The sequence below is a fragment of the Phyllostomus hastatus genome, unplaced genomic scaffold, assembly GCF_019186645.2.
Source record: "Phyllostomus hastatus isolate PE091 unplaced genomic scaffold, TTU_PhHast_1.1 phas_contig_210, whole genome shotgun sequence".
In the NCBI taxonomy this organism is placed as follows: domain Eukaryota; kingdom Metazoa; phylum Chordata; class Mammalia; order Chiroptera; family Phyllostomidae; genus Phyllostomus; species Phyllostomus hastatus.
The window spans coordinates 36,581,089-36,593,379 of record NW_025333737.1 but is presented as its reverse complement, the minus strand read 5'-3'; the positions used below and the strand labels follow the sequence as shown (position 1 = coordinate 36,593,379).

The 12,291-nt window shown below is 57.8% G+C and overlaps 1 protein-coding gene across 6 annotated transcripts in view; it reads right to left on the bottom strand.

The window, feature by feature from the left end:
* TNRC6C (trinucleotide repeat containing adaptor 6C) overlaps positions 1–12,291 on the bottom strand; it is a 62,626-nt gene that overhangs the window by 13,384 nt on the left and 36,951 nt on the right. For all 6 annotated transcript variants that reach the window (XM_045835885.1, XM_045835884.1, XM_045835888.1 and 3 more), the window contains 7 exons: positions 9,261–9,476; positions 7,408–7,574; positions 4,796–4,876; positions 3,597–3,654; positions 1,800–1,942; positions 1,461–1,610; positions 137–280 (listed from right to left, as the gene is read on the bottom strand). In XM_045835885.1, the coding sequence (XP_045691841.1) occupies positions 137–280; positions 1,461–1,610; positions 1,800–1,942; positions 3,597–3,654; positions 4,796–4,876; positions 7,408–7,574; positions 9,261–9,476 (959 nt within the window). The remainder of the gene's footprint in view (positions 1–136; positions 281–1,460; positions 1,611–1,799; positions 1,943–3,596; positions 3,655–4,795; positions 4,877–7,407; positions 7,575–9,260; positions 9,477–12,291) is intronic.

Sequence of the window (12,291 nt, the reverse complement as noted above, 5' to 3'; positions counted from 1 at the left end):
GCTCTGCCAGCCCTGACCTTGACGGTCAACGGCACCTTTTTGCCTGGAACTCACTGCCCTGAACCAATCGGGGGCTGGCCGCTGGACTGCAGTACCCCCACTGTGCGCTCTGTCTCGTTCCGACGGCGGGTCTCACCTGAGGGGATAGAAACTGAGGCACTTGCGCACGGAGACCGGGCTGGGAGGGGTTCAGCGGCGGCATGGGCGGCTGCGGTGGCGGCATGCTCCTGGCTTGTGCTGCTCCGCTACTGCCAAACACGCCCAGACTGCCACTCGGTATCTGCGGGGGACGGGGGGACAGAGTCGTCACAGAGTCGGAACTACAGGACCAGGGTGGCAAACAATCTGTCTTCCTGAACAGGAATGCAACAGGGTCTCCAATCCCTTCGTAACTCCTGCCAAAGCGTCGCTTTACTAACTGTTGTGTCAATGGGCTACGGGTGGTGAGAATCGGCCCCGGGGGCTAGCCTGTGTCTTAAACCACAGACGCGCCGGGTTCGAAGTGTCCTGAGATAAGTCCATCACACGAAAAGGGACTGGGACGATACAGCGCTGCTCCAGTGGCGAGCCCTGGCGTCGCACAAACGGACACGTCCGGGCAGCAGACCGCGAGGAGCACTGCGCGCTCCCGGGGCCGTGGCCTGCAGGTGGCAGGCGTCCCGCCGAACTGCCCTGGGCTGGCCGCGTCAGGCCCCGAGGGCCAGGCAGCTGGGGACACTGCAGACAGTGGGAGACACACTGCTGGTGGCTGGCCGGGACAACAGGCACGCTTGGGACTGTTCGGCCACCCTCAGTGCCGCCGCAGCTACTTAGAAGTCTCACAGATGTGTGCACGTGAGCCTCGCCCAGGACAAAATCAGCAGGAAGAGGCGTTCTCCAGGTGGGATGGGCGGGGTTTGCTCCACACCCTTCCCTTCCGGAGAATCTGGGGCCGGAAAGGGACATGGAACAGCCAGCCGCCAATCAAAACCCTCCGGCCCGCCCTCAGGCCTGACCGACAGTGACTTCCCTTCCCTAGGAGGGTCCAAGGCAGGGAGAGGCGCTGGCGGGCTCCGAGAGTCACCGAGGACCTTACAGGAGAGGCCCTCCCTCTCTCTGAGAACAAGGGGGCAAGGTGGTGTTTCTCGGCAGAGGAAGACATTTATGGTTTCGATTTGTCTGCCGTTTAAATGAGCAGTAAGTTAGCACACCAAGGGAGCTGAACTCAAATACACTTTAGGTGCGTGGGAAAAGAAATACAATTTTGAAGCTTTTCTTCCAATGTGGTTAAATCTCAGGAACTGAGCTCGAGCCCCGCTACCAGCAAGTCGCGGGAAGACGACGTTTACAGGGTCGTGACCACCGTTACGCGTCTGACCACACCCTAGAACACGACGTTGGTTAAAACGCGAAAGCCTGTGCCCCAGCCTTTTCAAAGGCAGACAAGACAGAGCCCCCCCACCCCCCGAGCGAGGCCTTACCTGCCGAGAAGAATTCAAGTTCTGCACGCCCAGCCCTGAGGCGACCCCGCCCAGGGCCTGGTTAGGGAGTGCACTGTTTGAAAGGGGGGGCTTCAGGCTTGGCGAAGGCAAAAATGGTGAAGTCGTGGGCTCTTCCACGAGGCCGCCGTCCTGAACGGAGAAAGACAGGGTGGGCCGTGTGCGGTGTCTGCCCGCAGACAGGGCACGCGGCAGTTTCCAAGGACACGTACGGGATGTGCGTAAAAAAAAGAATTAGAGGAGCAAAAATGCGGCAGAACAGACACAGATAAAATGAAAGACACCTCTGGTTAAATAGACAAAAAACACCTGAATGCACACCTTGTCAAGAAAGGCGGGGCGGTCCACGGAAGACTCTTTGGAGATTGGTGGGCGGCAGCCAAGGGGTTTGGTGACCATTCCATTGTAGTCGGTCACTCCCAGTCCACGCTTGTCCATGTCCACCTTCTTTTCCAGCAGAGCACCTAGAGCACGCCAGAAACCCCTGAGACAGCCGCCTGAGGGTCGGCCGCGACGCTGAGTGCGAGACCCTCGACCCCCAGGAAACGGGGGGTGCTGCTCTCAGCCCCCCCTCCATCCGGCCACACCGCCCCTCGGGGCTGGGCTGGGCTCTTCCCGGGACCACCCCCCTTCAGCGGGCACTTTCTCCGAGGGGATGTCCCCGAGCCACCCGTCTAACACAGCTACCCTGTCCCCCCACAGCCACCGTTTCCATTTGCTGGGTGCCCCCAGTCGCGAGGGCTCTTTGAGCGGCCAGGGACACAACACAGCGAGGACAGCGGAGTCCAGAGTTGGGCCCTGGGGCGCTCTGTCTGGGGAGGCCGCCCACTGGCTCTCAGCCCCTCTGTCTGTTTCTCAGTGACAAGAGGTGGGGAGCGTCCCCCCAGCTCGCCCCGCCCGTTCTCTGGCAGCTGCTGCCCTGCACGGGCCCTGCACGCGGTCACGAAGTGGGTCCCCGCCGTCGGCAGTTCCCGTCCTTGGGCACTCATCTGCCGGTGCCGTCCTCCGGCGGCCCGGATCAGTGGCCGCAGCACTCCCAGGGCCCTCTGGAGCGTGCTGGGCGGTGGGAACCGGCTGCTGCGCACACTCGCTCCCCGCTCAGGCCCAACAACACGGTGCCCTGCCCCCAGCTCCCCCCCAGCAGGCCGGCGTGCTCTGTGGCCCACTCAGTGCCACGTCTGCACGTCTCGGTGCTTCTGGTTGGCGGCGGGGTCCCCGAGCGCGAGGCTGTGACGCACCCCACGGAGGGAGCGTGTGGGTCAGGTGGGACCGCTCGGGCCGGGGATGGGGCTCCTGGCCACCGGTTCAGCGCTGACAAGCCCACAAGGCGGTGCCTCCAGAAAAAGGAGAGGTGAGCTGCCGCCTGTGCGCGCGAGGACGCCCGGGCAGGGCAGGGCAGGGCAGGGGAGTGCCTGCCGTGTGCAGCGAAGCTGTGGGAAAGAGGCAGCTTCACGAGGGGACCGGTGAAAAAAGAGTGTAGCCAGCAGCGCAGGTGTGAGTCTAAAAGCCCAAGAAATTTACGGGCAGGCACCTCGCCCAGGGACACGTTAAACCCTTGTCAGCCAGTTTTCATGATGAAGAAACATGGCGTACTTGTGAGAAATGTGTGTGAAATCGGGTCTCCGAACAGAGACGTGGGTAAAACGAGGCCAGGGCTGGCCGGCCGACCAGAGCGACCCGCCTTCACACGGAGCCCCTAACGTGACAGTCACAGGCAGGGCGGCTCCAGGACCAGGGGCTCGTTCCCGGCAGTCTCAGCGAGAGCCAGAGCTCAGCCAGTGCGGCGTGGGGGCTGGCGTGTGCGCTGGGGCCTTTCTCCACGAGTGTCCCGACTATCTTCCTCAAAAAAGGGGGCGGGGGGGGGGGGACCTCATCTATTTGTCGAAGCTCTGGAAAAAGGTGAAAAAGCAAACATGGCTCAAGGTGGCATTTGGTCCTTTGTCCCCACAGCCCACAGTCCCGAAACCTGCTCCGGGCTTAGGGCACATCACACAGTTTCCCGTCGCTGGGGCTGGTCCTGTCCGCCCAGCACGGGTTCCACCAGTAACCCACGGCTACAGTGCAATGCTCGCGCTGGGACCTCTGAGAAGACGGACTCTGAGTGTGCACGCTACTTACTCATGGCCTGATCAAGATTCATATTATTACTCTTCAAGGCCTCTTCGGCTGGCTCTCTCTGGGGGGAAACAGAGTTTTCGTTAGACGGGCATGTTAGCCGAAGGAAACGCTTACAAGGAGTTAATCACTATCAGCTCAGGGAAGTGCTTGTTGTTAACCCAATGTTATTAGATTTCAGAACCGGAAATACCCTCTTTTCACTGTTGCGGTTCGAGGAGAGTGTTTTGCACATAAAAAGCCACTGGAAGGACACAACGCAGCGAGCCGGCTCGAGCACTGACGCCCAGAGTGAGGCGCACACCTTGGCCAGGACAGCAGGACCGCCCCGGCACCACCCACCCCCGTGCCCCTGCAGCTGTGCGAGTGTCAGCGCGGGAGCTGAAGTTCGGAGGCCCACCCTCTCCTTCAGGGACTCCGGGCTCTGCTGTTAACCCCCCGGGGAACGAGAAACGAAGCACAGAGGCTCACTGTGACAATGGTCCCTGTGACTGGCCTTCGTCTCCCTCCCACGACCCGCCGAGCCCGGGGCCCTGCTCAGGGCGGGGGGGGGGGCCTGCATCCCACGTGGAGCAGGCAGCTCCCCCCTCCGGACCGGGGCCCCGCCGGACTCTCTCTCAGGAGACGTCCACAGCGCTCACAAGACGAGCACCCACTGCATACGTGCGTGGAGACAAGGCGTCTGGAGGGACTGCCTGGCACAGGCAGGGCAGGCGGCCCCCCTGCTCTCTGCCCCCGACCGCAGGGCCCAGACAGACCGCGGCCCCACTCAGAGGCACGTCCGTGATTCTGAGCTCCTTGCACACCCCCTGAAACTCAGGAACCGACCAGGCCCCCTTAGGGTTCTTCTTCTGGACACGAAGCTTCTCCTCCACACCAAGCTTTCTCTTACTACTTTTGTCAATCTGCTGTGCAAACTAATATAAACTCACTTCTAATCATGAATGAAACTCTAAGACTGCACGAACCAGTGAAAATTTAATTCTAGGAAAAGGCCCTCGTGCCTTCCTTGAGAGAAGGGACGCGGCTCTTCACTGTGGTTCAAAGCAGTGAGCCCTAAACGCAAGTGCCGAGATGAAAGGGAGTTTCCTTGTCGCACCAGGAGTGTGGAAAGGACACAGCGGGGGCCGTGAGGGAGGGAACCCACGGAGCAGGGGGTGGGGGGCAGGGCAGCAGAACAAGAGACAGAGCCAGGCACCCACCGGGAAGCCCATGTCCGTGAGCTGTTTGATGAGCCGGTTCAGGATCCAGGCCTCGTCCTGCTTGCCGGATGCTTTCACGCCCTGGAACGAGTGTGGGTGGGGGGCCCGTGAGTACATTTGCGTGTATTTCTTCTAGTCATGGGAGGCACCGGAAGTTCACAGAACTTCGAGTCCCCGAATCTCTCTGTGCTACTGTCGGAGAGTGCTGTGTCCCTGACACTGTTTTGTGGCTGGCTCTGTGGGGCGCTGCAGGGGCGTCTGCAGGGGGCCACACGGGGGATTTGTGGGTTTAAGGCAAGATAATTCTGCTCCCGACAATGACTCTAGTTCGTCACAAGCACGCGTCACTTCCAGCATCAAATACCTGCAGGAAGTGTCCCCCTGACACAGCCCTCTGCTAACATTAATACTACGTGGAGTTCACTAAAAACTACATTCCCCCCCTTTCGTAAGCTTTGTTCTAAAAGATGACAGAACGCAGGGGGTCCCTTCCAGCAGAACAAAAAAGGCAGTAAGAAGGAAGGAACAGAAAAACCTGTTAATTGTATCAACTCTTCCTTGCTCACGGCCCTGAGGGCAGAGGGGGCGAGGGGCTCCCCAGGGCTCCCCCCTCCCTCTCCAGTCACAAAGCTGCAGCCCCGCTGCCCCCACACAGCACAATAAGTCCTCCCCCACGGGGCTTTCCAGAATGGAGCCCACCCTGACCACAGGCCGGGGGTGCGGAGGCGGCGTTGGGGGGCACCCACCTCACCTGTCGGGCCTCTCCTTGAGGAAGCAGCACACCCCCACAGCGCTGCCCGAGCAGCTCCCAGGACCCCACGACGTTTAATTCCCCACGCGCTGTGGCTGCCCCCCCCCCCAACTGGGTTACTTGCCAGCCTGCTTGTGAGAAGACTCCCCTCCTCGATGCCTGCGATCCCAGCTACCCCTCACGACCGAGAACCCTGGTTTTAGCCTCCGGGTTCCGCTCACTGATAACTGAGCGCTCTCCTCAGTGGAAACCGCTCGAACACTGACTGCTCCGTGCACACGACCTGCCAGCGGGGGAGGGGCACGCGTCTCCCGCCCCCGCCCGCCCGCCCCCTGCTCTCTCCGAGGAAAGCCCACCCTGAGCGGCGCCTTCCTCACCCCTGCAGACTTTCTAGCTCCGTGGGGGCCACCAGTGCGCGTGTGCTCACACTCAGACACACTTCTGTCCTTTCTCCCCTCCCCCCAAAGTGACACGATACTGCAGTACTGGACACAAGTGTATTACACTCACTTTGTATGCATCTTACCCTTTTTATTTGCCACTTCGGCGACCCCTTCCTATGAGCACAGAGGGGACCCCTTTCAAAACACCTGTCCAGCTTTCTGCAACATGGACGCGGCACACTTGGAGCAGCTACCCCGTCATGTGCGTGCAGTTGTTTTTTTTTTACTGAAAAACGCTGCAACAGAAAACTGTGTGCAAACGCCACTTGCCAGGCCCATGGCCAGAGGGCGTGCCGGGCAGAGCTGGTCACTCGGGCAGGCAGCGCCCTCCGCTGGGCGGCGCTCCCGTGCGTGCTGCCTGCGAAGCGGCACGGCGTGGCTCCCCCCCCGCCCCCCGCAGAGCGTGCTCATGAAAGCGGCGTTCTGCGGGTCTCAGGTTAGGGACGGCGCCTCTCTCGCCGCTTTGCACTGAACGCCGCGGGCCAGGCCGACAGCCCCCCCCTCCCCCGCCCCGGGCTAGGGGCTGTCTGTGTCCCTGTCCTGTGAGTCGTCTGTTCAAGCTCTGCGTGTTTTCTATCCGGGTACTGGTTGGTCTTAAAAAGACCAGTTTCCGGGGCCTTCTTTACACACCAGGGAGGGCAGCCTTCCCCTCGACGTGAATGACAAACCCTTTCTGCAGGCGGCCGTCTGTGTTTCGACTCCGGACACGCTGGCGTTCTGCCAGGCAGCTGTGTCCTCGCCCGCCACCGTTTCCACGCCCCCCCCGCCACCGGCTCAGGCCGGCAGCACGGCTAGACCGGCCCCCCCTGCAGTGCGCCTGGAAAACTCTCTCGCACCGCGTCCTTTCACCTTTCACACCTGCACCTGTGATCCACCTAGGGGCTCCTGGGGTGCCTGTATTGCTCAGGCTTTCCCAGGGGGCGGCTGCGTGTCTCAGGACAACTGACCGGCCCACCCCGGCAGCCCAGGGACGGACCTCTGGGGCTCGGGACCCACGTCCTTCAACGTGTACTGCATTAGCAGTGAACACTGAGAAATTTAGAAGCATCTGTTTAAAAAATAGCCAGTGCATCACGTTAATGGGAGGCACTTAAGTGGAAAACAGTTCCGTGCTCTGGAACAGACCCTGCGGAGGGAGGGGCGGGAGAAGCAAGGCGCTGCCGTGCGCACGGCCGGGTCTCCTGGCCGACCGGCCCCCCCCACCGCCCGTCTCCGCATCTGCTTTGCTGTGAGAGCGGTCCCGTGCGGCCTCCAGAGAACCCCACCCTGCGCTGAGCGGAGACCCCCGACAGGCTCCCGGGGACTCCCAGGGTCCTCGGGCCCCAAGGCCGACCCGCCGCCGCCGCTAGCTGAGGGCGCCGTGCGAAGCTGCGTGCGTGTCCGAGGGCGCGTCCTGCCTCCCCCGAGCGCGCGCACACCTTTTGGAGTCCTTTCTTGGGGGCGTTCCCCCAGGAGCCGCAGGAGGAGGCGCTTTCCTGGGAAGCAGCACTGTTCCACACGCCCCCTTCTTCATCTTCCCACTGACCGGGGCCGAGGCTCATGTCGTCCCCACCGCCGCCCCAGGCTTCTTGCATAGATTTTGAAGCTAGAAAGAGAGCGAACACGAACTCATCAGATGGGTCATCCCGTCATCTGGAGGAGCGGTGCTGTCACCTGTCTTCCCCCAGACCGAAGGGCCCAGTGGATGCGCTCTTCCGTCCGAACGCCAGCCCTCTCTCGTCCGTGCTGCTCCAACCCCGGGCGGACCCCACGGGACGGGTCTCGTGGGCGCACGGACATTCTCACACGAATCCCTGGGCCACGGGAGACAGTGGCCGTCTCTACACGGGATGATGGCCAGCAACACACAGAGCCCTGAAAATGTCACCGCTGGACCCAAACCTGCAGCGGTCGGCTGTGTTGACCAGGGTGCCCCAGCGTGACCCCAGGAGTCGCCTGGGGACCGTGGGGGGCGCGGCAGGTCTGTGGCTGCATGCCGAGGCCTCTGTCTCCGACCAGCCCCCAGGAGCTGCCCCGGAATACCTGGAGGGGACAGCTGCGGCCCAGGCAGGTGGAGCTACAGGCTGAGCACTGAGCCTTTATTTCAGGGTATTGTTTTTTCTCCGTGAGTTTTGGTGTCAAATTTATCTAAAATGTCCACTTCCCGGGAGAACCTTAAGTAGGCCAAAGACGGGTGGCACAGTCCGCCGGGGACTGCAGGCCATGGAGGGGTGGTGCTCCCGAGGCCGACGGGCGCATCGTCGGGCCTCTGAGGACCAATCAGACAGACAGACGTGCCGCCTCCAAACGGCACATGACCCCCGACACCCAGAAGCTGGCTTCTCCTTCAGATGCGGGACGGGGGCAACAGGAAGGGCATAAACGGTCCAGCAGGACGGCAGACGTGGAGCACGCTGCCCGGGGTGAGCCAGGGGCCGAGACGCTGGCTATTCGAGTTGCATTTTAAGATCTAAGACACACAGAGTGTCCAGAGAAAATGTGCGGCTTCTGCAGCCGTGGGAACAGTTGATTTTAACCTCAGACTTCAGTCAGCAGTCTCACACTAGTATCAAAAGGATCACCCTGTCAAACACCCACACCTCAGAGAATTCCCCGCGGTAAACGCGCTCTGAACACTTGTAAGGATACATTTCTATCTGAATACATTTCTATCTGTGCACTATCACACTCTCAGATAGCGGGAGGGAAATGCAGCACGGTTTTCATCCCTTTTTCAGAAAGAGAGAGACAGAGAGACAGAGAGAGAGAGAGAGAAAGGAAGGGAGGGAAAAAAGAGAAGAGGAGAAAGAAAGCATGAGCCTGGAAACCTGGAGTACCCAGAGCAGACTTTTGTTTCCAAGACAAAAGCAAGGCGGGACGCGCTGGCCCGCTGGGCAGGGTGGCGCGCGTGCCAGACCCCAGCCGCAGACAGGGAAGGCGACCGGCTCTGACCGCTCGCGGCAGCAGCCGGGCGGCTGCGCTGAGGAAGGCGCGGGTGGAGGCTACGGGCGGTGTCAGGCAGACACGCTGTACCGTTCTGGTCCTTTTAATTATTGATCTTTCGAAAAGGGAAGCTGGGCTTCTCGGGAAGCTCCTTGGTGCTCGTGTATCAGACACAGCAAATGTTTCTTCACGGCCTCAGTTTAATGTTAATTTTAAAGCGTAAATGAAATGAGGAAAGTGTCCTAAGACTTAATTCTTGAAATCCCACAGGAAGCATCCCTCTAGAGAAACTGCTCTGACCCATCTCTAACCCGCCCATCAGGGCGGGCAGACCGGGGGCTCGTCCTACCTGGTTTGCACAGGGCTGGGGCTGGGGCTGGCGCGCCGGCTCTCCCAAAGGTCACCGCTGGCTCCGTGGGCTGGTCCCCCCATCCGCTGCCGCTGCCGGGTGGCTTGCCCCAGGCTGCTGTGCCGTTATCGACCAGGGTGGAGGGGGAGGACGGCTCTCCCCAAGAGTTCTCGGCCTTTGAGTGCACGCTGGGCATCTCCCCCCAGCCTGACGAGACTGGAAAGGGCCCCGTGGGGGAGGGAGAGAGAGAGCAACAGAAGTGAAACAGAGGAAGTAAAAACAGTACTTTCAAATCCAACACAAATTTGAGATAATCTGTCTTTAAGAGGGCTTTCAGCAGAAAGTGAAAAGGACACATTAAATCTAATCAGATTTGTTTAGCTTCTTAGAGTTGCAATTTTCTCACTCTTGACCCCATTAAAGACCGTTATAGTCACAGTATTTGCATCATAATCGTATTTAAAAGCACAGTTTAAAACTAAGATTAAGAAGTAGCTTTTTTACTTCTGGTATTATAGGTAACAACCTAAAAGAAATTTTGTTACATTATTTCCTTAAAAGAAAAATTTGCAAGTTGTAAATGTATATTGAGAAATTATTCTTGCTTATCTTTTGACCAACCATCAAAGACACAGATGCGGGCAAAGAAATGGGAAGACTGGGCAGGTTGAACAGGGGTGGAGAACACAGACAGTCCCCAGGTGCCCTGGGGTAGGGGGTGAGTTAGAGCTGAGGCCCTTGTCTTTCAGATGGGGACCCAGTGGGGGAGCTGTGGGTCCGGTCTGGGCTCGGGGTGGTCCCAGCGTGCACACAGTGACTGCAAGGGTTTTCCAGAAATTCTTCCTTCTCCCTCCGCCCAGTCTTGTCACCAGAGCTTGCTGATCTGGGACTGGCACCTGATCAGGGTACCTCATGATTCCAGAAGGTCAGGCATTACCATCTACGGCACAGATGTCACAGAACCAGGCCACAGTACGGTCTCCCTCTACACTTCAGCCAGAAAACTTTTTACGTTACATACATACACCTCATTCCCCTGGAGCAACGCACATTCTGATCATTTTGCTCCCCCCCCCCCACCACTGAAAGCCATAACGACACGTCAGCTGTCATCTTCAGATCGATACAGTTTCTCAGAGACAGACGCTAACTGAACAGAAGAACAGAGGGCGTAAGATGCAAAGTTAACCAGATTTTAAACTGGCTGGCACATGGATATCTCTATCTCAATTAGAAAACACGAACTTTCTGACTAAAAATAGCACAGGGTCAGTCCCCTTGACGTGCTTTATTCTAATGAAATACAATAATATTCATTAGTGACCAAAGGACATTCAACCTCTGCGCCATTTTAATTTTTCCACTTATTGGTTTTAGTGAGAGGGGAGGGGAGGGGAGGGAGGAGAAGGGAGGCAGAGAGGCTGACTTGTTCCGCTCATCTGTGCGCTCACTGGCTGCTTCTTGTACGCGCCCTGACTGGGGATCGAACCAGTAACCTTGGAGCATCGGGACAATGCGCTCAGCAACTGAGCTGCCGGGCCAGGGCCTTGGGTCGTTTCTAATGGCAAGCTCTATGCTGAGCGACGTAGTATGTAAGTTGTTCCTGATAACAGGAAGGTTAGTCCTAACCAGTTACTGCCAGCGACTGCCAACCACGACATCACCTATACTCACCCAGAAAATAATGAAGTGTATCGGGAGAAGTAGTTTTACAAACTGAAGGGACAAAATTAAATTGGGAAAATTAACATAGCTCATTCAAATTATGGGTGTTTTGGAATGACAATTGAGGGGTTACTAAAAGCCAATCAGTAGTAAAAATATTAATTTATTTAGGTAATTAAAGAATTCACCTAAACTTTATCACCCTTGTACTGCCATATCTTTGGAAGGCAATACTACAAATTATTTAACTAAATCTAAGTAAATATTTAAGACTACGGTAATTATAGTTTTTAACAAAGGGTTTTTAATTCCTTTTTTTAAAGTGGCACAAGTGTCTACAGAATATTTTTATACAGAAGGCAAATGGTGTGCAAGCATGTTCCAAAACCTTAAAAATAGGTGGAAGAATAGTCATCGCTCGAAGCTAAAGGCTGCAGTGTTTCCGCCCCGAGTTCGTCTCCGGCAGGAGCGGAATTCACCTGCACCGCCGGGCGGACGCACACGTCAGGACGCGTGCGCGCTGGACGTGCCAAAGGCCCTGGAAGACACGCCAACGGCAGGCCCCCTGGGTAATTTCGATGACGAGCAAGTATTTTCAGTGGCTGCGAATAATCTTACATACACACTACTAAAATAAATACATTCTCCATTGCTCAGTGGTTACTGGTGGAGTGAATCTGGTATCTTCTTTTGTTAGTAATTTTACAGAGGTCTTTTACAAGTTGGGCTTAATGAGGCAGAACAAATTCCTAACTTACTTTTAAAACATTGCCATTAACATTTTAAAAAACGGTCCTTCAAATACAGAGTGGGGCAAAAGCAGGTTTACGGTGGTTCACATAAAAATAATGCAATAATCAGTAAGTACCACAAGGACAGGCTGTGCTTCCAGCACTGAGCGATGCAACCCTGCTCTCGCCCCACCCTGTACCACTGCTCTGGGCAAAATACTTCTGCATGGGGGGGGCGGCGCGCTCATTCCTGGGGTTCAGGAGTCATTGTCTCCCTTCCTCAGCCCGGCAAACTGGCACCGGGAACGAGATGACAGTAACGGACACCCCCGGAGTACACTGCCTCCGTTCAACCTTCAACGCGCCGCACTTCCGGCTCTCCACCCGGGCAGAGCCGGCGACGTGCCCGGGCGGCCGACGTGAAGACGAACACGGAGCGGGTAAAAGGCCAGGAGACAGAGCCCAGGGGAAGTCCTCACCTGGTGGAAGGGTTCTCATCTCGGGCACTACAGTGGTGTCGGTAGGGGACGCTCTTTCTTCTGTGAAATAAGAAACCAGTTCTAGCCCGTTCCGCGGATGCTGCCTCCACAGTTCTGTAAGTGTGGCAGGCAGCCCCTTCTGGGAAGAAAGGCTGA